General features: G+C 69.2%; 1 protein-coding gene across 2 annotated transcripts in view; it reads left to right on the top strand.

Annotated features, from left to right (window-relative positions):
* Positions 1 to 19,646, top strand: part of SDK1 (sidekick cell adhesion molecule 1) — a 287,191-nt gene extending 267,545 nt beyond the window's left edge. For both annotated transcript variants that reach the window (XM_045824331.1, XM_045824341.1), the window contains 8 exons: positions 79 to 216; positions 3,216 to 3,377; positions 3,811 to 3,936; positions 11,400 to 11,564; positions 12,866 to 13,003; positions 15,312 to 15,432; positions 15,856 to 15,985; positions 18,565 to 19,646. In XM_045824331.1, the coding sequence (XP_045680287.1) occupies positions 79 to 216; positions 3,216 to 3,377; positions 3,811 to 3,936; positions 11,400 to 11,564; positions 12,866 to 13,003; positions 15,312 to 15,432; positions 15,856 to 15,985; positions 18,565 to 18,816 (1,232 nt within the window). In that variant the 3' untranslated portion in view covers positions 18,817 to 19,646. The remainder of the gene's footprint in view (positions 1 to 78; positions 217 to 3,215; positions 3,378 to 3,810; positions 3,937 to 11,399; positions 11,565 to 12,865; positions 13,004 to 15,311; positions 15,433 to 15,855; positions 15,986 to 18,564) is intronic.
* Positions 19,647 to 19,912: the final 266 nt, after the last annotated feature.

Here is a 19,912-nt window from a genome sequence, read left to right on the forward strand (position 1 = left end):
CTCCCCACGGAGGCAGAGCCATGGGTGCCGACGGCCCACCGGAGCCCCCGCGAAAGCCCCTTGTGCTCTGTCCCCCAGCACCCGGGAGCCCCAGCTTCCTGGCCTTCTCCGAAATAACCTCCACCACACTCAACGTCTCCTGGGGCGAGCCGGCCGCCGCCAACGGCATCCTGCAGGGCTACCGCGTGGTGTACGAGCCCTTGGCGCCCGTGCAAGGTGAGGCTGGGGGCACAGGGCGGGGAGCAGATGGGGGGAGGGCAGATGGGGGGGCACACAGCGCCGCAGGACCTGGGGCCACACCTCCACCCCCAGCCCCCCCCCCGCCCCTGTGGCACTGGCCCCGCTGGCCTGCATGCACGCGCCTTGGACCGCATCGCTTTAGTTCCCCAGACATTTCCCCGCAGTTCCTGCTGGGCTCCCCGTCCTCGTGGGCCCTGCGGAGGCGGCAGTGAGCGGCGCTCAGGGGCCCCCCAGGTCCAGGCTGCGGACCGGACAGCGTCAGGGTTGGGGCGCCGGGCTGCCAGGCATTTCTCCGGCCTCCCCCCCGCCCCCCAAGTGCGTCCGTGTCCATGAGCACTCACGGTGCGCCTGCCGTGGGCCCTGCCGTGTTCCGGCTGCTGGAGCCTGTAGACCCAGCGCAGTGGGGATCTGCGTGAACCAGTCACCGAGCCCCCTGGGTCCCGGGGCCGGTGCGCCTGCGCCCCAGTGAGGAGAGAAGCAGCCGCTAGACCAGCCCGACTCTGGTGGTGGCCGGTGCCTGGACGGAAACGGGAGGATGGCGAGGGCGCTGGGCACACGGGGCAAGGCCTGGATGGCGAGAGGGGGCCAGGCCCGCAGATCCGAGGGAGAGCCCCCCGCGGGAGGCTTAGCGGCCGGAGGCTCTGGGTTCGGGGGTGAGGGCAGGGAGGGGGCGTCCTCCCCAGACCAAGCCTCACGAGGGAGGAGGAGGGCCACAGGCGCCCAGCCTGCTGCCCCCAGGGGCGGGGCCGGGCCTGGCGGAGCCGTGGTGAGAGCGGACTGGGAGGGCCTGAGCTGCTTACGGGAGACCGGGGCCCTCTGCTGAGTGCGGGTCTCAACGCCACGGTGTGTACTGTGTGCATGGGGGGCAGGGCCGGCGCCCGTGTGGGGGCCAGCCGGGGCTTCCGATGGGGTCCCGGCAGGGGACGCGCGCCAGACACAGCCCAACGAGAGGGGGTGGTCGGAGCGCACGGGTCTGGCGGGCCCGCGGAGTCCTTCCTCGTCGGGGGCGTGAGTGCCCAGGGAATGCGGCTCGTCCCCGGGGACAGGGCCCGGGCGACAGGGCCCAGGGTCGCCCGTCAGGAAGACCAGCCGGGTTGTCCCGCGTGCCGTGCTGGGAGGGCCCGTCCCGGTCAGCCCCCGTCGCGCGGGAGTGCCCGCTGCCCAGAACGCTGAGCCGTGTCCCCGGGAGTTCGGTTTCACGGCACAGTTGTCTTTATGTCTCCTAGAACGTGTTTAACTGGAGTGCTTTGTGCAACTGCACCCTGAGGCTTTGTCGAGCAGGGCACGGCTCAGAAGCTGACTAAACACACGAGACGCGGACGGGACTGGGGCCCGGGAGCACGGCCACACACCCCCTCCCCGGTGGGCCGGGGGCGGGGGGATGCAGAATTCCCAGAACCGGGCGCAGGCTGGCCTCCGCCCTGGGGAGAAGGAAGGCGTTGTAACAAGACAGAAGGGGGTGGGGCGGCTCCTCCCCAGAACCACCTTGTCCCAGCAGGGCCCGGGCCCCAGCAGGAAGGGCCGCGGTGGGAGCCGTGAACGCAGACCCTCGCCCTCCGAGCCTGCTCCGAGGGAGGCGAGGCCAGGGCAGGCTCCCTGAGCGGCTCTCCCGCACCCCTGCAGGGGGCTCGGGCGTGGGGGCCCCCGCACGTCTGTCGGCGTCACTCCAAAATGACTTGGAAGAGAATGATTTTGGGTTGAATCGACGTTTTATAAAAAGCACAGCACGAAAACGGCCAGCCGGAAGAAGGTCGCCAGGCGACCTGTCGGACTGGCGACTTGAGGGACGGGTCCCTTCTGCAGCGCGCACCCGCGTGGCCCGTCCGTGGTCAGGCCGCTGGGGCGAGGGCCGGGGCGGCGCCACGGCACGGGCACCGAGGGCCAGCCCCGCTGTGGGCGTGCACAGCCGCACCTGGGACAGCGCGACTGCTGTCCTGAGCCATGCAGTGACCTGGGCGTCTCGGGATACGGGTCCTCCCGTCCTCCGGCCGGGGGACGCCCGGCGGAGCTCAGAGAAGCCTGCGGCCCAGTGCATCGTTTTCTTTTTCTTTTAAGATTATTTTTATTTTTATTGTTAGAGAGGAAGGGAGAGAGAAAGAGAGGGAGGGAAACATCAGTGTGTGGTTGCCTCTCGTGCGCCCCCCGCTGGGGACCTGGCCCCCAGCCCAGGCCTGTGCCCTGACTGGGAACCGAACCGGCCGCCCTGTGGTTCACGGGCCGGAGCTCCATCCACGGAGCGGCACCAGCCGGGGCTGTGCGTTGTTTCCAGGCGTGTTTAGCCGCAGAACCCCGTTCCCCTCTGGAAAGGGCTGCGTTTACGTCGTTCTCAGCACGTCCCCTCTCTCACTGCTGCCCCCGACTCCCACGTCTCTCGGCGCCGCCCTTGGCCTTCCTGCTCCCTTTACACGTTCGTGAGTGACACCTGGTCGCTGTGCTGTCGCCGCTCTCCCAGCCCGGGCGGCGGCATTTTCAGTGACGGTTTTCCTTCATCCTCACTTCAAGGTTTACGAATGACCTTGTCACCAGCTGCCTGAGGCCTGGAGGCCACGGGTCAGCCAAGCGGCGAGGCCAAGAGCCCCGCTGGGGAGCCCGCCCTTGAACTGGAGGTCCTCCCCCCGTCCTGTTCCTCCTCACCCCCGTGGCTCAGGGAGCCCCAGGTCGCCTGTGCTGGCGACACAGGCCAGAGCAGCGGCAGAGGCCTGACGGGGGCCAGGGCCCGAGGTCCCCACGGTGCCCCCGGGCTGGGCCAGTGCGCACGGAGGCCGTGGGCCAGCTCCTCCCCCTGTGGGGTGGGTTCTTCCCGCCGCGGCGCCCACCGACCGGGCGTGAGCTCTGAGCATGCTTCTGTGCCCCCAACGTCGGCTGCTGTCACCACTCACACCCCCCAGCGGCCAGAAGCCCCCCCTCGCCGGGCTGCACACCGGGTCCCTCTCCGACGTGGGGCCGTCCGCCCGCCCGCGCTCTCGCCGCTGCAGGGGTGAGCAAGGTGGTGACCGTGGACGTCGCCGGGAGCGGGCCACGCTGGCTGAAGGTGCGGGACCTCACCAGGGGCGTGACCTACTTCTTCCGCGTCCAGGCGCGGACCATCGCCTACGGGCCCGAGCTGCGGGCCAACGTCACGGCCGGGCCGGCCGAGGGTGAGTGGGCGCGGAGCCCGCGGGGACCAGGGGGAGCCTGTGGGTGCCCTCAAGGGCCTGTGTGCCCGCCCTGCCCATGGCTCCGCCGGGGCAGTGAGCAGCTTCTTGGGCGGCAAGCGTGGGACGTCTTGACTTGTTTTACTTGAGGGTCCATGAGCCGTGAGGACCGGCCCTGCAGCTTCCTGCTCAGACTGTCTGGGCCTCAGCCGGGCCACTCACGGACACCGGGCACGGGAGGGCCACGCGGAGCGCTGGGCACCGCGCCGGGCACTCTGCACATGCCCCTCTCCTGCCCTTCTGGTCAGCCCCTTGTGGTCACCGAGTGAGGGTGGGCCGCCCGCCCAGGGCACAGAGACCCAGACTGGTGGCCCCACGCTGGGGGCTGCGAGTCCCCCGGGGCCAAAATCCACTCTCTTTTCCATCTGACCCCCAGGTTCCCCGGGGTCCCCGAGAGATGTCCTGGTCACCAAGTCGGCCTCCGAGCTGACGCTGCAGTGGACGGCGGGGAGTGCGGGCCGGGCGCCCACCACGGGCTACGTCATCGAGGCCAGGCCCTCAGGTACGGGGGCGGGGCCGTGGGTGCCAGAGTCGGGCACCGCCCACGGAGCAGAGTCTGCGCTCAGAGTCCCAGGGTCTGAGCGTCAGCGCTGGGCCCCTCCTCCTGGCGTTTCCCTGGTGACACTGGGGCGAGGAGGGCCCTGCCCTTGCAGTGAGAGGGCCCTCCCATGCTCCTCCCACGCTGTTAACCTCAGGGGCGCGGGTCCGCCCTGTCTTACCCCAGCACACCTGCCAGGTGGAAGTGTCACTCCCAGAACCGAGCACCCTAGAACCTGGGGACACTTGGAGGTGCTTTCGACTCACCAGGGGGACCCAAGAGAGTTCCCAGGGTTCTCATGGGGGTCCTGAGCGTCTGCTTCCTGGGCGGAAGGCGTCGAGATCGCGTCCGATCCTGACGAACATCCCTGTGAACAGTGGAGCCGACACAGGGTCCGCTCCACGACCACGGCTTCCCAACCGGAGGTCTCGGCGCCCCCCCCCCGCCCCCACCCCACTCATCTTCAGTAACTGAGGGTGGGAGTTCCTGGAAAATGAACTTCCGGTGGGTTGAGTTGGACACAACAGTCGGCGCTGGGAGTTTCCCCCCAAGCAGAGAGCGCTGAGTCCACTGCTCCGCTCACGGGAGTGTGCGTGTGGAAGTGCAGGGTGTGTGTGCGGCGGGGGGGAGGCAGGGGGGGGCAGTGTCCGGAAAGCGAGCTGCCCAACCCCTGGCAGGCAGTGGTGCCGGGGACCTTGTGGTCTGATGTGTAAAGAAGCCACCAGACTGAGAGAAAAGGTCTCAAGTCACGTGCGTTGCTGAGCCGGAGGCGTCCCCACTCCCCCCACCAGATTGCTTTTGAAAGATTACTAGTTGTCAGTGCCTTCCAGAAACTTCTGAGAAGCCTAGTTCATAGGACCGAAATTTCCACTCCAAGGCGACATGAAAAAAACCTCTGGCCCAAGACCCCCCACCATCCGCTCGCCAGCCCGAGGGTCCAGAGACCCCCTATTGAACAGGTGCTCGGCCTGTGCTGGGGTGGGGGTCTCAGATCAGTGACTGGCCTGGGCTGGGGCCTCTGTAGCCACTGACCCCGCCCCACCCGCTGAAGGCAGACACCCAGAGCAGGTGCGGGCTGCAGGCCTCCCCCCGCCCCGACCTGCAGGAGCAGCTGCGGCCCCCCCGGGTCTGGCGCTGCGTGGGTGACGGAGGCGCTTTGCGGACCCTGGGGCCCTCCCGGGCGCGTGATGGGTTCCGATCTGTGCGTTCGGGCGCGAAGAAGCGCGTCCAGTCCGGGGCGCAAGCGCGTCCTCCGCCCGAGCGTTTCACGTTGGAACGGCGGCCCCGCCCACGGGTGCCAGGCCCTGACTCTCAGGCCGGCCTGGGCAGCCACTGGGCTCTCCCGGGCTCCCGTGTGCTCAGCCGCCCTCCCCCACCCCCCGGCGACGGGGTCGGCACCAGCATGCGGACACCGGCCCCGGGGGACTGGGACGGGGCAGGAACCGGCCCTGGAGACGCTGTCACGGTGTTCCGACGACCGCCGACGGCTTTGCTCTCACTCCCATCCGCCGCTCCACGCTGCTCCAGAGCAGGCGGCCCGCGCGTCCCCTCCCGGGTCACCGGCAGCGTCCCTCTGCCACCGGCCACCCGTGTCCGAGGCCCCCGAGGCCGCTCCGGCGAGGCCGTCTCCAGGCAAGGCGGTGGCTCTCTGAGGGGCTGGGGCTGGGGCTGGGGAAGGGGCTTCACCAGGAGAGGTTGTTTTCAATGGGGGGGGGCACTCAGGGGTTCCCCCACCACAGGGCTCTGGGAAGACCAGACACTCGGCAGCCGGTGGGCTGCTCGCCCGACATCTCCCGGCCCACCCGCATCTCTGCGCCCGCAGCTCACCAGCTCGGTGGCCGGTGCCCAGCGACCAGGCAGCCGGGGGCGAGGGCAGAGCAACTCACGTCGGCCCCTGCGCTCCGCACTGCGCAGCCCTGGCCTCCGCCCCACCGTGGAGACTCGGGAGAGAGAGCGGCAGCCCCAGCCGCGAGCAGGGGGCCGGAGCAGGGCCGCTGACCCCTGGGCGGGCGTGGTCGGCGGGGGTGGGCCCACGGACAGCACGTCCGACTGCGCAGGCCCGCCTCCCCGAAGACAGGGTCCCCAGTGGAGCGCCGCGGCCTGCTCCCCGGAGGGCGGTGGAGACCGCGCAGCGAGTGGGACTCATTTCCACAGACCACCCCCACGGGTGCGCGCCTGCGGGGAGCTCCCAGTGGAGTCCGCACAAGGGGCCGGAACGCGCGGAAGGGAGTGCAGGCTCGTGCAGCGCCCAGCGCACCCTGGGGTGTGCCCGGCGCAAGCAGACCCGGTGGTGGTGCTTTTCCACAAGGACCGCACGGGCACAGAGCCCCGGACCGGGACCCTCCCACTCACAACCTGCACCGTGGGTCTCCGACCCCGAGACTGTTCAGCTGGACGGAGAAGATCGGCCTTGTTCCGAAGGCTGGAAGCCGCAGGAGCTCCCGAGTCAGCGGGTTCAGTGAGGCGGCGGCGGCTGCACCCGGGCCTCGCCGGCCGCCTGTCCGCTCGGAGCCCCACCGCCACCCCCTGCGGACAGCCTGCGCCCCATCCTGTCTTTCTGCGGGGGGGGGGGGGCTCTCCCTCGCAGGCCCGCCTCTGCATTTGGGCTTCCGCCCCATTTCTTCCCCCGCCGTAAGCAGGGACGCGGTGAAAAGTGATTTTCCCTGAGATGGGAGTCAGCCCGCCCGTTCCAGCTCGGTTTCTGACCCGGGCTGACCGCGTTCGAGGAGAGAAACCGCCGTGTCTAAGAGAGCGAGGGCCCACGGGCCTCCGCGGGCTCAGGGCTGCCGGCTGGCGGTCGCGCGTGGGCGGTGTGAGTCAGCAGCTCCGGAAATGTCAGGCCGGGGGCGGCGGTTCGGTTCCTCCGTGAAATCAGACCAGTGTGCGCCCAGATACCTGCGGCGCAGCTCCGCCCGAGCACAGGGGGGCGTGGTGACGGGGGGGGGCGGGCCGGGCGGCGCTGGGCCTCACTCCCCAGGCCAGGGAGACCGGGCGTCCGCGTGCCCGGCGAACCCGCAGGCTGTCTGGGGGCAGGCGCGCCCTCCCGTGGGGGTGGGGGGACCGGGGGCGCGGGAGGGAAAGGCCAGTCTATTTGCCAGACACAGACGGGAGGGACGGGAAACCCCTTCCGAGGGGGAAGATGCTTTTCCTCGGGGGTCCCCGATGGTGGCCACGCCCCTTTTCCCAGCCGACCGATGGCGCCTGCAGGGCTGCAAGGTCGGCGTCTGTGTCCCTTAGGAAAAGCGGGGCGGGCGGCGCCGGCGCGCCCGTGGGCCCCACGCAGCCCTCCTCCCGAGGCTGCCGGGCTCCAGCTGGGGCCAGGGTGCGATTGCTCGGGCACGCTTCGCGAGGCGCATTTCTCGGCGGTGCCCCACCGCCTCACCCGGCGGCGCCACTTTCCCGGCAGTGCTTGGTGCCCCCTAGGTGTCCAAGAACCCGGGGCAGGCCCGGCAGGCAGACCCGACTGGGGCTCGCTGCGCTGCCATGACCCCTCCACCGGAGGTCAAGGGGAAGGTCGACATCTCCCCCGGCAAGTTCAAAGCCCTCGGGCCAGCAGGGCTGCTCACCAGTCGTCCAGGCGGCCCCCATCCACGGAAGTGGCTTTGGAAGACACCCCCGCTGTTCTCTTCCCGCCACTCACAGCTTTCTCGGGATGGTGACCCCGGAGCCCCCTAAGGGGAGAAGGAAAGGCGGTCGGGTGTCCAGAGCACGTCCACGGGGCGGAGCCTTCCCTGGGTGGCAGAGTCGGCTGGCTCCCCTCCCGGAACGGCCCTTGACCTCAGACGAGGGCCTGGCTCCTCGTCGGGGCTCGCTGGAGGGCAGTGGGGGGTGGGGCAGACCCGGCCCTGGGACCACCGAGGGCTCGGGACGTCAGCTGCACGCTTCTCATCACCGCTAATAGTTCCGCGATGTTACCGCCCCCACCCCGTCGCCCCCCAAAGCGCAGGGCACTTTCTCCAGCCCGGGTGTGTGTGGCCGTTCGGCAGCGGCAGCACACACGAGCGCCCCCCCCCACCCCCGCGCGGACGGCGTGGGCTCCTCAGCAGCTGCCAGGTTCCGCCCCGCCCGTGACTCTGATCTCAACGTGAGTGCAGACCGGTAGCCTGGTGAATCGTAAGTGAAGCCTAAAACGCTGAATATGCTAATTTTGGAAAGGAAGAATTAAGCAGAGTGAAAATGGGAACATTTTTTTCCGTTAATTCCGAAGGAAATCTCTCGGTATGACGGCCCCTGCCCCGACATTTTTCACCGTAAGTGGATTGCTAACTACCTCGTTCTGGGCTGAGATGCTGCATCAATATTTTAAAATGTTTTTTTATGAAAAATGCACGCGATTCCTAGATCTACGACAGAGTGCTCGCAGTAAAATGTGGCTGCAGGTGACGGCACAGGAAGGGGGGAGCGCTTTTCTCCCAGCGGCAGAAACGCGGGTGCAGAAGACACCCGGGCCGCGCAGACCTGGGCTGTCAGCCTGAGGGTGCCCGTCGCGCTCCCCGGCCCTCCGTTGCGGTGGCTTTAAGCAACATCCAGTTTAAACGAGTCTGCATTTCCCCGTCAGTCCCTTTCACAGCTTCACGGCGTCTGTGTTTCAAGAGGAAAACTCTGCCCGACTTCCGCAGCGCTGGAGCCCGGAGCGGAGGCGCGGTCCCCGTGCGCGCTACGGGACGGGCGCTGGCTGTTGCCGGCTCGGAGCCCCCTGCCGGCCACGCCAGGCGGTGCGCGCGCACTGGCGCGGGGTTGGGGGGGGGGGTTCGGAGCGGGGACGACCGCACAGGGCGGGCGGGCAGGCGGGCGGATGGGTTGCGTCAAGAGGTACTTGCGGAACTCTCGGAAACTTGCAGGCGCAGTGGTTGAAGACACAGGTGATGGAAGAGGTGCTCTGGCAGCCCATTGGCAGCAGCACCCACGTCTTCCTGGGTGTAGGCGTGGGGTCAAGGGAGGCCTCCAAAGATGAGTCTGAAGGGGTGGAATGGCCTTGTTGGTTTTGCTCCGCCCCCTGCCTGCGGCTCATTGAAAAGAGACATCTCGCCTGACTCCCTGATGGGTGAATGCGCGTGGAGTCCGGGAGCGAAAGGGCAAGGGCGCCGGAGGCAGGGGGCGTGGCCTGGGGGCGTGGCCCGTGTGAGGGCGTGGCCTGTGCCCAGGCCAGGCATTCTCTGCACCTGTGGTTCCCAGACGTCTCATGCACAACTCAGGATGTAAGTCCCACACAACAATCCTTCCGTGTGTAAACCTCAGGATTTTAGGAGGAAAAGGGAAAGGTTTAAGCTACAGCGTGCCATTTTGACCTTATCAGTGGTGCTGGGTATCCTGGAGAAACCAATACAAATGCGAATATTCAGAAATGAGTGAGCACGGAGCTGTCTTTCTGCCCGTGCAGAGAGGGCCCCTTTGAAAGCTGCTTCGCAGCCATTCCCTCGTTAACCTGTGACTGTAAGGACTCCATCGGTGCGAACGCTAAACCCTGTGCAAACACGGGCGTGCACACTGGCAACTTCCTTTCTGTTTGCTGCCGGGCTAATCCACTCGAGCGGGCCTGGCGCTCCGAGCGCGCGATGAGGTCGTCCTGCGGATGAGCCGCGGCGGCCGGGTGCCCCGGCCGTGACTGCGCTGCTCCAGCCGGCCTCGCCCCCTCCCCCGCCCAGCCTCCGGCTCGCTCGAAGACCACGCACCCGTGCCCGCCCGAGAAACTGTGTTTCGTGACGGGTCGCGGTTCCCGACGAACATTCTGGGGGTCCTTTCTGCCACCTCCTGCCTGACAGCTCCTTGAGGCTGCATCCGGGTCTGCTCTCCCCGGCGCGGCGCCGTCTCCGCGCGCTCGGGCAGCAGCCGCCTCCGGCCGCAGGGGCTCAGGCCCGCGGGGGAGGCTGCACACCACATGCGCTCACTCCCCCATCCCCACGGAGCCGGACAGCGTGGGCCCCCCTGTGACGGGACAGTTTCACTGACCCTAGCGGCTTTGATTTCTGTTTTAGTGTCTTCCTGTGTGCCAGGGTTTAAGTGAATCCCATATACAGCCTGTGGTAGGATACACTGAAAGTTTCCCACTTTATTGTCGGTGTCTAGCACAAGTGACATCCGGCACGCTCACGCCGCTGTGCAGCCGAGCCGTCCCCACCACCGTCTCCAGAAGGTTCTCGCCTTCTCCTCACGCCGGGACTCTGTCCCCACGGCACGCTCTCGCCCCTCCCCCGGCCCCAGCCCCTGGCACCCCCTCCTGCTCCCCGTCTCTGTGAACTGGCTCCTCTGGGGGCTTCGTAGAAGGGGAATCGGACTGCACTTGTGCTTCTGTGACTGGCCCGTTTCACTTGGCGCGGCGGCCTCCGGGTCCCTCCACATTTTGGGGTGTCAGAATTCCCTTTGGTTTCCGGGCTGGACAGTGGCCGCTGTCTGGAGGGACCCCCGTGTTCCTCCGTGCCCCGTCCATGCACACCGGGGTCGTGGCCACCTTTTGGCTCTTGTGAATGTTGTGTCTGGGAACGTGGGTGTGCAAGCACCCGTGCAAAGTTCAGCGTATCTGTGTGATGGGCACTTGCACTTGGCAAAGAGGGTTAAGCGCCCGCACGCAGGTTGAGACAGCAGCGCACCTTGGGGCAGGCCGGAAGTTGCAGCCACTTCCCCGGGTGCTGGGGCCCGAGGGCGGCACTCTGCAGGTTCAGTCTGGACGGTGGAGGCAGTGTCCATGGGGGGAAGGGCCGGGCAGGGCTGTCCGGGGCACAGCAGACCCCACGTCCCAGCCGCACTGGGCACCTTCGCTGTAATGGGAGTGTGACCTGCTGAGGGTCAGGGAAAGTCTTGCTGGGAGCCCTCCATCCCCTGCCTGAGGCCACGAGGCATCCCCACCAAGCTGGCAGTGGGGGCAAAGGGGCTGTCGTTTCAAGTTTGCATGTGGATTGTCAGTCCCGGTTAGAATGCAGGTGGGCCACCTTGGGCACTGGGAAGGACTCAGTGCCATGGCTGTGTGCGCAGGGACCAGTGGAGCCGGGCAGTGGCCGGGGTGGGTGTCCCACGGTCAGTTAGGGAGGCAGGATGTAGGGTTAGTGACCGCATGCGCACGGCGGGCAACCCCAGCAGCCAGCCCAGCCAGACACCCCAGACCAAAGAGGAGACCCAGGCAGGGAGCAGAGAGGGGGTCTGGCATCTGCCGGAGAATGTTCCAGAAAAAGTCACCACCCCGCTCGCAGTCTCCACCAGTCTCCTGACGGGGGAAAGGTCTCGGCTCCGCAAGTCCACTGCCCCCATCCCTGAGCACCGCGCCCCAGCCTCCGACACGCACGCCACGTGCCCTGGGCGAGGGGTCCGGCGAGCTGACCGGCCAGTGTCGCATCGAGGCCACTCGCACTTGGTGGGGGGGCGGGGGGCAGCCCTAGCCGCTGCTCTCGCCGCGTCCGCCCCCCCGGCTGCACCCGGCGCTCTCGCCCTTGCAGATGAAGGCCTGTGGGACGTGTTCGTGAAGGACGTCCCGCGGAGCGCCACGTCCCACAGCATCAGCCTGGACAGTCTCCGGCCGGGGGTGACCTATGAGTTCCGGGTGGTGGCCGTGAACCAGCTGGGCTACGGGGAGCCCAGCCGCCCGTCCGCAGCCGTGTCAGGTAGGGTCCCCCCCCGGGGAACTCTTTCTTTCGGGGGGGAGGCCGGCCTGGGACCCTGCCACTTGCAGGCGCTGGGGCCCGCACGGAGCACACAGTGCTGGGCAGCAGTGTGGTGCCAGCCTACCGTGGTCCTTGTGTCCCCACGGCACCGGCAAGACCTCCGGTGTGCCCCTGGGACAGTGGGTCGCTCTGGGCAGCGTCGGGCAGGGTCCTTAGGGGCGGGGTCCTTAGGGGCGGGCAGCCGGCTTCCTCCCTGTGGACCCAGAAGGCTGCCGTGTCCTGAGGAACTCGGGCCACCGCGTGTCCTAAACCACTCTGCTGTCCCCTCTGTTCCCAGGGGTGCCCCGCTGTGTCCGTCCAGCGCGGTGTCTACCGTCTGGCGGGTGTGTTTTCTGTGGGCGGCCGGCCAGCCGGCCAGCCTCGGGCCTTGGCTGTGACAGGCTGCCTGCGCCTCCCAGCGTCCGAGGCCTCGGGGCCAGCTCCCCTGCAGGGGACACGGCGAGGACACTGATGGGGCCCCAGGACCAGGCGGCACCTTCCAGAAACAATTCCTGTTTTTTGGTTTTAGTAAACAGGATAAAACATGAGATGAGTCTCTTCCTTCGGAGCAACTCATAAAGGAAAACTTTTCTATTCGTTTCTCCAAGAACGTCTGAAAATGGGGCCGGCTGTCCCGCTCGGGGTCACTGCTCAGGGTCACTGGGGGCGTGAACTCAACACAACGGCCCAGCCCGAGGGGGGGAGGGGGCTCCGGGGCGGAGGAGGCCGACAGGTAGCCAGACTGACCCCGGTGCGATCCCGCCCCGGGCCGGCTCCTGGCGGGCGTGGACGCCATCCATCCGCTGTAGGCAGGGGCGGGGTCAGACCAGGGCGCCTCCGGGCTTAGACCGCACCCCACGGGCTTCTAGGGGGCCCGCCGGTTCCGCCTGAGAGCGGTCTCTCTGGTGGCCAGGCGGGGGACGAGGGCCCGGGCGGTGGCGGTGTGATGGGGACGGACGGGCCCTGGAGAGGGGAGGCCCAGCGGGCACTTCGTCCTCTTTCCCTTCAACCCCGACGCCCCGGGGAGCCGAGGACAGGAGGAGAGCCCGAAGGGTGGGGCCGCTCCGGGGGGGAGGGGCCTGCTCCGACGGGGAGGGGCCTCGCCGGCTCCCACGCAGAAGGCGGGACGGCGCCCCCCCCCGGCCGGGGCCTCCTCTTCCCTGCGCCTGGGGTCCCGCCAGCCCCGACCCCGGCCGGTTTGCGGGCAGGAGGCGCGTCTGGGCGTCTGTCCGACGTCACCGCGTGCTCGCGTCTGCCCGCAGCCCAAGCGGACGCCCCGTTCTACGCCGAGTGGTGGTTCCTGCTGGTGCTGGCGCTGTCCTGCCTGGTCGTCGTGCTGCTGGCCGCGTTCGCCCTGGTCCTGCGCGGGCAGAGCCGGAGATACAGGAGCTGCGGCACAGGTGGGCCGCGCCGCCCAGGGCCGGAGGGCGGGGCCGGGGCAGGGCGCCTCTCCGGGGGTGGCAGGCTCTCCCGTCTGCGCGTGGAGTGGCCCTGGTCTCGGACGCGCCGCCGGGTCCCGCAGCCCCCGAGCCTCGGTGTCCCCGCCTGCACCCCGTCCCCGCAATGCAGCGGTGCTTTCCGATGCGGTCAGGAGGAGGTGCGCAGTGCCAACCTGAGGGCAGTCGTGCCGCAGCGGGGCCGTGAGGACCAGCGGCCGGCACAGTCCCAGCGTTAGGTGTCCCGCACAGAGCGACGGGAACGCCGGGGCACAGCTGTCCTGCGGCCCGAGTCCGAGCCTCACCCGCAGCCCCACGACCCAGCCCCGAGCCCACGGCGGCCGGTCTACCTCCACGTCCCCAACACACAGTAGGGGCCTGGCACACAGTAGGTGCTCAGGAAGCACTGCTGCTGGATGAGCTGCTGTCAGTAGAGAAGGGAGGACGTGGGGCAGAGCCGGCCTCGAAGGGGCACCCTGAGTGCGGCCCCACCTGGGGGAAGGTCCCGGCGGGGTTTCTGGAGGACGAAAGGGTGCTGCTGCTGGCCGAGAAGGGCGACCGGAGGGTGGGAGCCTCCGGGTGTGGCAGTGCTCCGCGCCTGCAGAGCCGGGCACTCGAGGTGCTCTGGCGTCCGTTTAAAGACGCGACTGCCAGGGGCCTCTTCTTCTTCACCTGAGCAGGTCTCGCCAGGCCCCAGACTGCGGCTGCCCTTCCCCCCACGTCCCCACCACGGGGCCTGCTGTCCGGGGTCCCCAGGCCCCGTCCCAGGCCGTCAGCCTCCTCCCCGCAGTTCCTCCGTCCTCCCCCTTAGGAGACAGGCCCCCCGGTGAGGGCCCCGGTGAGGCGGTCCTGTGGAGGAGCCGCCACCACGCCAGCCCGCCGCACCGCGGAGGGACCCTTGGGACCCCCGCCCAGCCGCCGGCACCGTCGCCGCGCGGGAAGGGTGCGTGAGACCTGGAGCGCCTGGCCGCGGGCTCTGGGGACACTGGGCAGCCCGCCCCGCCCCAGGACGGATGCCTCCTCCGCGTAAACTCACTCCTGACCAGGGCCCCTGATGAGGGCTTCCTTCCTGCGGGGCTCAAGGCTGGGCAGGCGGGGCGTGTGGCTTCGCTGAGCCGGTGCTGTGGCAGAGGCCGTGTCTGGCCTGGAGGGTCCCGCACTTGTCACACTCCCACCCGACCCGGAGGCAGAGCTGACCTGCCGCCTCTGGTACTCGGCCTCACCTGCGGTGTTAACTTCCTGCCGCAAATGGACCCTCGGGAAAGTGCCCGCCTGCCTACCAGCACGGCCCCTCCCGCCCGGGGACACAGAGCCCAACGCCGGGCTGGCACGGCCTCGCCCCGCACCCTCCTTCCTGCACCCCCGCACAGCTGACCTCAGCGGGTTCCCCCGGCTCCCTCCTGACCCCCGCCCCACCCCCACCAGCACCCTCATCCTCCCCGGGCACTCTGTGCATGTTGGTGTAGGCACACCCAGGGGCGGGGGGGCAAGGCCTCCCCCAGAGGGGACCCTCGGGGTTAGAAACGGGACCACATTGAGCAGCCCCACCCCCAGGCCGGCGCAGCGGGGCCGAGCAGAGAAGGCCGAGGGGCCGCTAGGACTTGTGTTTGGTCGGGACTGGGAGTCGGGCCAGGGAGACCGGGCGGGCGAGGGAAAGCGAGCAGACGCGTCTGAAACGCCCGGTAGGTGGTGGCCACCCCTGGGGAAACGCAGGCCAGACTGCCCTGGCTCCGGGGGCCAGGAGGCTCGGGGGATGGGGGTGCCCCGGCCCAGCGGCAGTGGGGCGTGCGGACGCCGGCGCCTGGCCCTGACTCTGGGCGGGGCTCGGCCTGCCGCCCCTGCAGCGGGGAGCCCAAGCCCCTGGCCAGCCCCCCAGACTCACTGTCTGCCGACCGGCTTGTCGTAGGGTGGCCAGCAGCTGCGGCTCTGGTTGTTTCAACGTCGACTGCCCTGCCTGTCAACCAGTGGGGTGCTCTCCGAGCACCCTCACGACGTGTGTTGACCAGACGCTGGGGTTGGGGTCAGGCACAGCAGACGCGGAGATGCGGACACGGCCGCCTGGCTCCTGCGTCGTTTGTAAGACGGTTTTTCTCCCCACGCGGCCCTCAGGCCCCGCCCGCTGGGCCAGGCACACGGGGGCCTGCGGCCGGCCGGGTTTCCCTGGTGTCGGGCCCTGCGAGCGCCAGGGAGACGTGCTCGGGCTCAGGGGAGCTGCGGGGGACCCTGCTGCGACGCCCGCTCACGCCCGCTCCCGGCCCCGCTCCCGCTTCAGGTAAGGGCCTCTCCCACGTGGAGGAGTCCGTGACCCTGGATAACGGGGGCTTCGCTGCCTTGGAGCTCAACAGCCGGCACCTCAGTGTCAAGAACACCTTCTCGAAGAAGAACGGGACCAGGTAGGGACACCGCAGCTGTCCCCCCGCCAGGGACCTGTGTGCTGGCCAGAGACGTGTCCTCACACCCGCTGGGCCCGCTGGGTCCCAGCAGGGGCAGCGTTGAGTCCAGGCGGGTAGTCAGGGCAGGCGGTTGGAGTCCCGGGGTCGTAAAAAGAGGGCAGGTCTCAGGCGTGCAGGGGGGTGACCTGGGGAGACCCCACAGCCCTGGGCAGGCCCTCTGTCCCGGCCAAGTCCCTAGGGTTAGTCCCCACGAGCACCACAGACTGGGGACTCGTTGCACCTGTTGCCGAAATGGTGTCAGAGGCCGCGAGGTCAGGGGCCCTGGGTCTCCTCTCGATCGGCCAGAGTGCGGTCCCGAGGCCGGGGCGGGGCGGGGTGCTGCTGCCCAGCGGCGCGCCCTCACGCAGCAGCATCCGGCCCCAGGTCCCCGCCCCGGCCCAGCCCCGGGGGCCTGCACTACTCGGACGAGGACATCTGCAACAGGTACAACGGTGCCGTGCTGGCCGAGAGCATGACCCTCCAGGAGAAGTCAGTGGACGCGTCCGAGTCCGAGGTCAGTGCTGCGACCCCCTCCCGCTCCTGTCCCGGGCCCTCTGCTTCCTCAAGGTGCCTGGCGGCCTGTCTCGGTTGGGTGTGACGGTTGGGTGTGACGAGGACAAGGGTCCCTCTGACAGACGGGGGAGGGAGGGGAGGCTCTGAGCTCAGACCCGCAACCCGGGTGCCCGCCAGCCCCTCCCACGGCCTCGGCCTCAGCAGCACCGACACCCCGGCGGGCTCCCGGAGCTGCGGGTCCCACTCTGAGCAGACCAGCCTCCGCAGGACGCGCCCAGGCGCGAGGGCTCTGGGGCGTGGTCCCTGCAGTCCCCGCCCCAGCCAGCGTGCCCGCGGGTGATAGGACCTTTGGTCCACGGCCACCCTCCTTCCTCCTGCTCTCAGAACCAGGCCTGCCGTGCCCTGGGGGTGGCCGTGCACTTGGTGGCCTCCGCGCCCCAGCTGAGAGTTGGGGGACCTGAGCCTGCGAGACGGAGAGCAGCGGGGACACCCCCACGCTCCCCCACATTTCTGCCCCTCGTGCTGAAGGGGGTCTTTCCTCGCGGCAGCTCTGGGCCAGTTAGCAGGTCCAGCAGCTCCCCCTTGAGACGCAGCCCTGTCCTCGCTGAGCAGGCGCACCAGGGAGCGCTCTCCCAGAGGGGTGGGCGCCTCCACCGTGACCCCCGCCGGGGCGAGGGCCCGCCAACCCCCGGCCCCCTTTGTGCGGCACTCAGCTGGGGGGCTGAGCGGCCCAGAGTGGCAGGCTCACGGGGGAGCGGCAGGGCGGGCCTTCTCGGGTGGGGGGGCAGCATGGTGGGGACCCCACCAGGGGCTCGCCCCCCCCCACCGTCTCCAACCTCACACCCCACCCCCCGGGGAAGCTGGCTCCCTGTCCGTCCCAAGCTTCCCAGGCTCGGGTCTGCCGGGCCTCGGGAGGGAGAGAAATCACCAGGCCGTTTGCTAGATGTGCAGGCTGACCCCACCTCCCAGCATTTTTACTCTAAATCAATGTGTAATCTAAAATAAGTCTCACCTTCACTCTGACCTAAATTCAGGCCTTACTGAGCCCTGAGGCTCAGTACAATGGCTTCTTTGAAACTGCGGTTTGCACTGGAGCTCCCAGGGAGAGGGGGGGGCCAGGCAAGTCTCACCTGCTCGGCTCCCAGCCTCTGTCTGCAAAGGCCGGGGCCCTTCTGCACCGTGGCCCTGGGCGTGGAGAAGGCGGCCGCCACACCCCGTGTTCCCAAAGCACGCCTGCCTAAACCAGGGGCCGTGGGGTGAAACCCTGGGAACACTGCCCTGCCTGCGTGTGGTCCAGAGTCAGCAGCGCGCGGGAGAGCAGGCCGGCCCTCCCCTCGGCCGACGACCCTCTGCGGGGGCGGGGAGAGCCCCAGCCTCGCGCCCCTCCGGCGCTGGGCCCTAACTGCGGGCCGAGGCCCCTGCGAGCGTGCCGGTCCCCGGGCGGCAGCCGGAGTGGGCGCGCAGCAGCTCGGCAGGTGGCGCTGCCGGCGGCTGTGCGTCCCGCGCGGATTGAGCGCCTACTCGGGCCAGGCCCAGGCTAACGCGCGGCGGCGAGGCCGGGCGACGCCCCGCACCGGTCACACGACGAGGCCGAGGCTGAAGTCACCCAGCCCCTGGTCTCAGGGCTTCACCGAGCCCGCCCCTGCGCCGCGGTCCCTCCAGCCTCGCGCCGGGGCCTGTGGCCGTTCCCGCAGCGGCCAGAAGCCGGCTCCGGAGGTCCGCTCTGTCTGTTCGTGGATGCCTTGTCGGAGCGGTTCCCTGGAAAGGGCTCCGTCCCGCGCCTGAGCGGGTTTTGAGACTCCATCTGGCTGATTCTTAAGGAGGATTATCAAGTGCGGGCCGGCGCGGAGCTAGGCGTGTGCCTGTACCCACTCGTGCGCACGTGCGGGCGAGCCCAAGTACAGATGCGGCGCAGACACGAGGGCGGGGTGATGGGGGCGGGGGGAGGAGCGAGGGGTGTGGCGCCCACACTAAACCTGCACGGACTTGTCGCGACCTCACAGGATGCCTGAGAGCGCCAGGCCGTCTGGTCGGCGCCCCCGCTAAGGCCCCGTGGGTCGGGGTAGACGCCTCCGCTCCGAGGTGCGGCCTTCGGCGCGTGCGCCGACTCCGGGGACCGCGCGGGGGCGGCTAGACCGGCAGGCCCTGTGTCTCCGCCCCAGCTCGGGCCCCGTGGGGGTGAGCCCCGCTGGAACCTCCACTGCGGCCAGCTCTGTGACTCCTGGCCGCTGCGGGGCAGGGGCCACTCCGCGGTGAGCCCAGGAGGCTGTCCGCCCTTCGGGTCCGCTGCGGCCACGGGACGGCCCCGCTCTGTCAAACCGCCGGCTGGCTTGTGGCTTCGGCTGCGGCCGTCGCTGGACTCCCAGCCTCCTGCGAAGCTTTCCCAGCCCTCTGGCCTGAGGGAAAGCCGGGGTCCCCTCGGGCACCGCCCTCCTCGCCCTCCAGTCACGGGGGAGCCAGTGTCCTCTGCGTGTCCCGCGTGACCACACCCTCCCGTGACCGTGGTCCCCCCGTCCTTCCCCACGCGCCCCCTCCCCGGTGCCTGGGCCCGCGCCCCGCTCACAGCCCGCTCTCCCCCAGGGCACCGACTCGGAGTCCGAGGACGCGCCGCCTCCGCACTCCTTCGTCAACCACTACCTGAGCGACCCCACCTACTGCGGCTCCTGGAAGCGGCGGGCGCCGGGCGGGCGCGCGGCCCCGCACCGCTACGAGGCGGTGGCGGCGGCCGAGGGCCCGCCCCTGCACACGGTGGTGACCACGCAGAGCGCCGTGTTCGCGCCCGCGGGCCTCGGCGCCCGGACTCCGCTCACCGGCTTCTCGTCCTTCGTGTGACCGGCCTCGGCCGGGGCGACCGCGCCGACCCCCGGACCGCCGTCCGCAGCGACTGAGCTCAGGCTCCTGTTCGCCAAGACCCGGCAGGCGGCGGCCTCGCCTGCTCGGGACGCCAGGTTTCAGTTCGGAAGGTTTTTTTAACGGCTTTTTGTAACATCGCCGCGGGAAGCGGGCCTCTTTGTTTTCTTTTCTTTTTACGGGAAGGCGCATTTCACGGTGCGGCGGCCGGGCACCCGGACCCCGCAGGCCCCAGGCCGCGCTCTCCATCGGCCGGGCCAGGAGGCGGGAGGGGAGGAGGAGCCGGAGGGTCCCGCGCGGCCCCCGCCTGCCTGCAGGCCACCGGCCTCTTCTCTACCTCCTGGGCCTCCTCTGTCCGGACACCCGGCGGCTCCCCGGCCCCTGCGGCCCGGCCGGCGGCTCCGTCCTGGGGTTTGAAGAGCGAATGTCCGGCCTGGGCTCAGCGCATCCCGGCCCGGCCGCGTCTGTCCCTGAGACGCCCTCGCTGGGCGCTTGCTGGTGCAGGGGGTCCGCCGGACCGCGCTGGGGGCCGGGCGGGAGACTCCGAGGTGCTGCCCTCTGACCGGTGACGGCGTCGCAGTGGTGAATCACGGGGCTCTGGTCTTCCTTTCTCTCTGAACTGGGTAGTGCAGGAGCCCCCCCCCCACGCTGGAAGCCCGCGCCGGCCCCCCAGGAACACAGCACACGGCAGCCCACGGGCGGGGGGAAGACAGCGCGTTCCGGATTGCCTGTTGCGTGAGAGGTGTGCATTGTTAACCAGAGTATTTTTTAAATCTTTTTATCTTTTTTTAAAATATGTCACATGAAATGAATGAGTCTCTGCTGTCTCCAGGTGCCTTTTTATTGATTGTTTAGCTTTGTCCGTGGGAAACACGGGAAGTGATGGTGTCTCCAAATAAAGCAAACGGCTCTGAGAAAACGAGGTCCGGACCCGCCTCGTGCACTTGGCCCCGCCCCCGGCCCCGCCCCCGCCGCCCGCCTCGCCGCCCCCCCCACAGAGCGCTCCAGCCCCGCCCCCGCCGCCCGCCTCGCCCCCCCCCCCACGGGGCGCGCCCTCCCTGGGAGCACCACCCCGCAA

Source organism: Phyllostomus hastatus, unplaced genomic scaffold (genome assembly GCF_019186645.2).
Source record: "Phyllostomus hastatus isolate PE091 unplaced genomic scaffold, TTU_PhHast_1.1 phas_contig_150, whole genome shotgun sequence".
In the NCBI taxonomy this organism is placed as follows: Eukaryota; Metazoa; Chordata; class Mammalia; order Chiroptera; family Phyllostomidae; genus Phyllostomus; species Phyllostomus hastatus.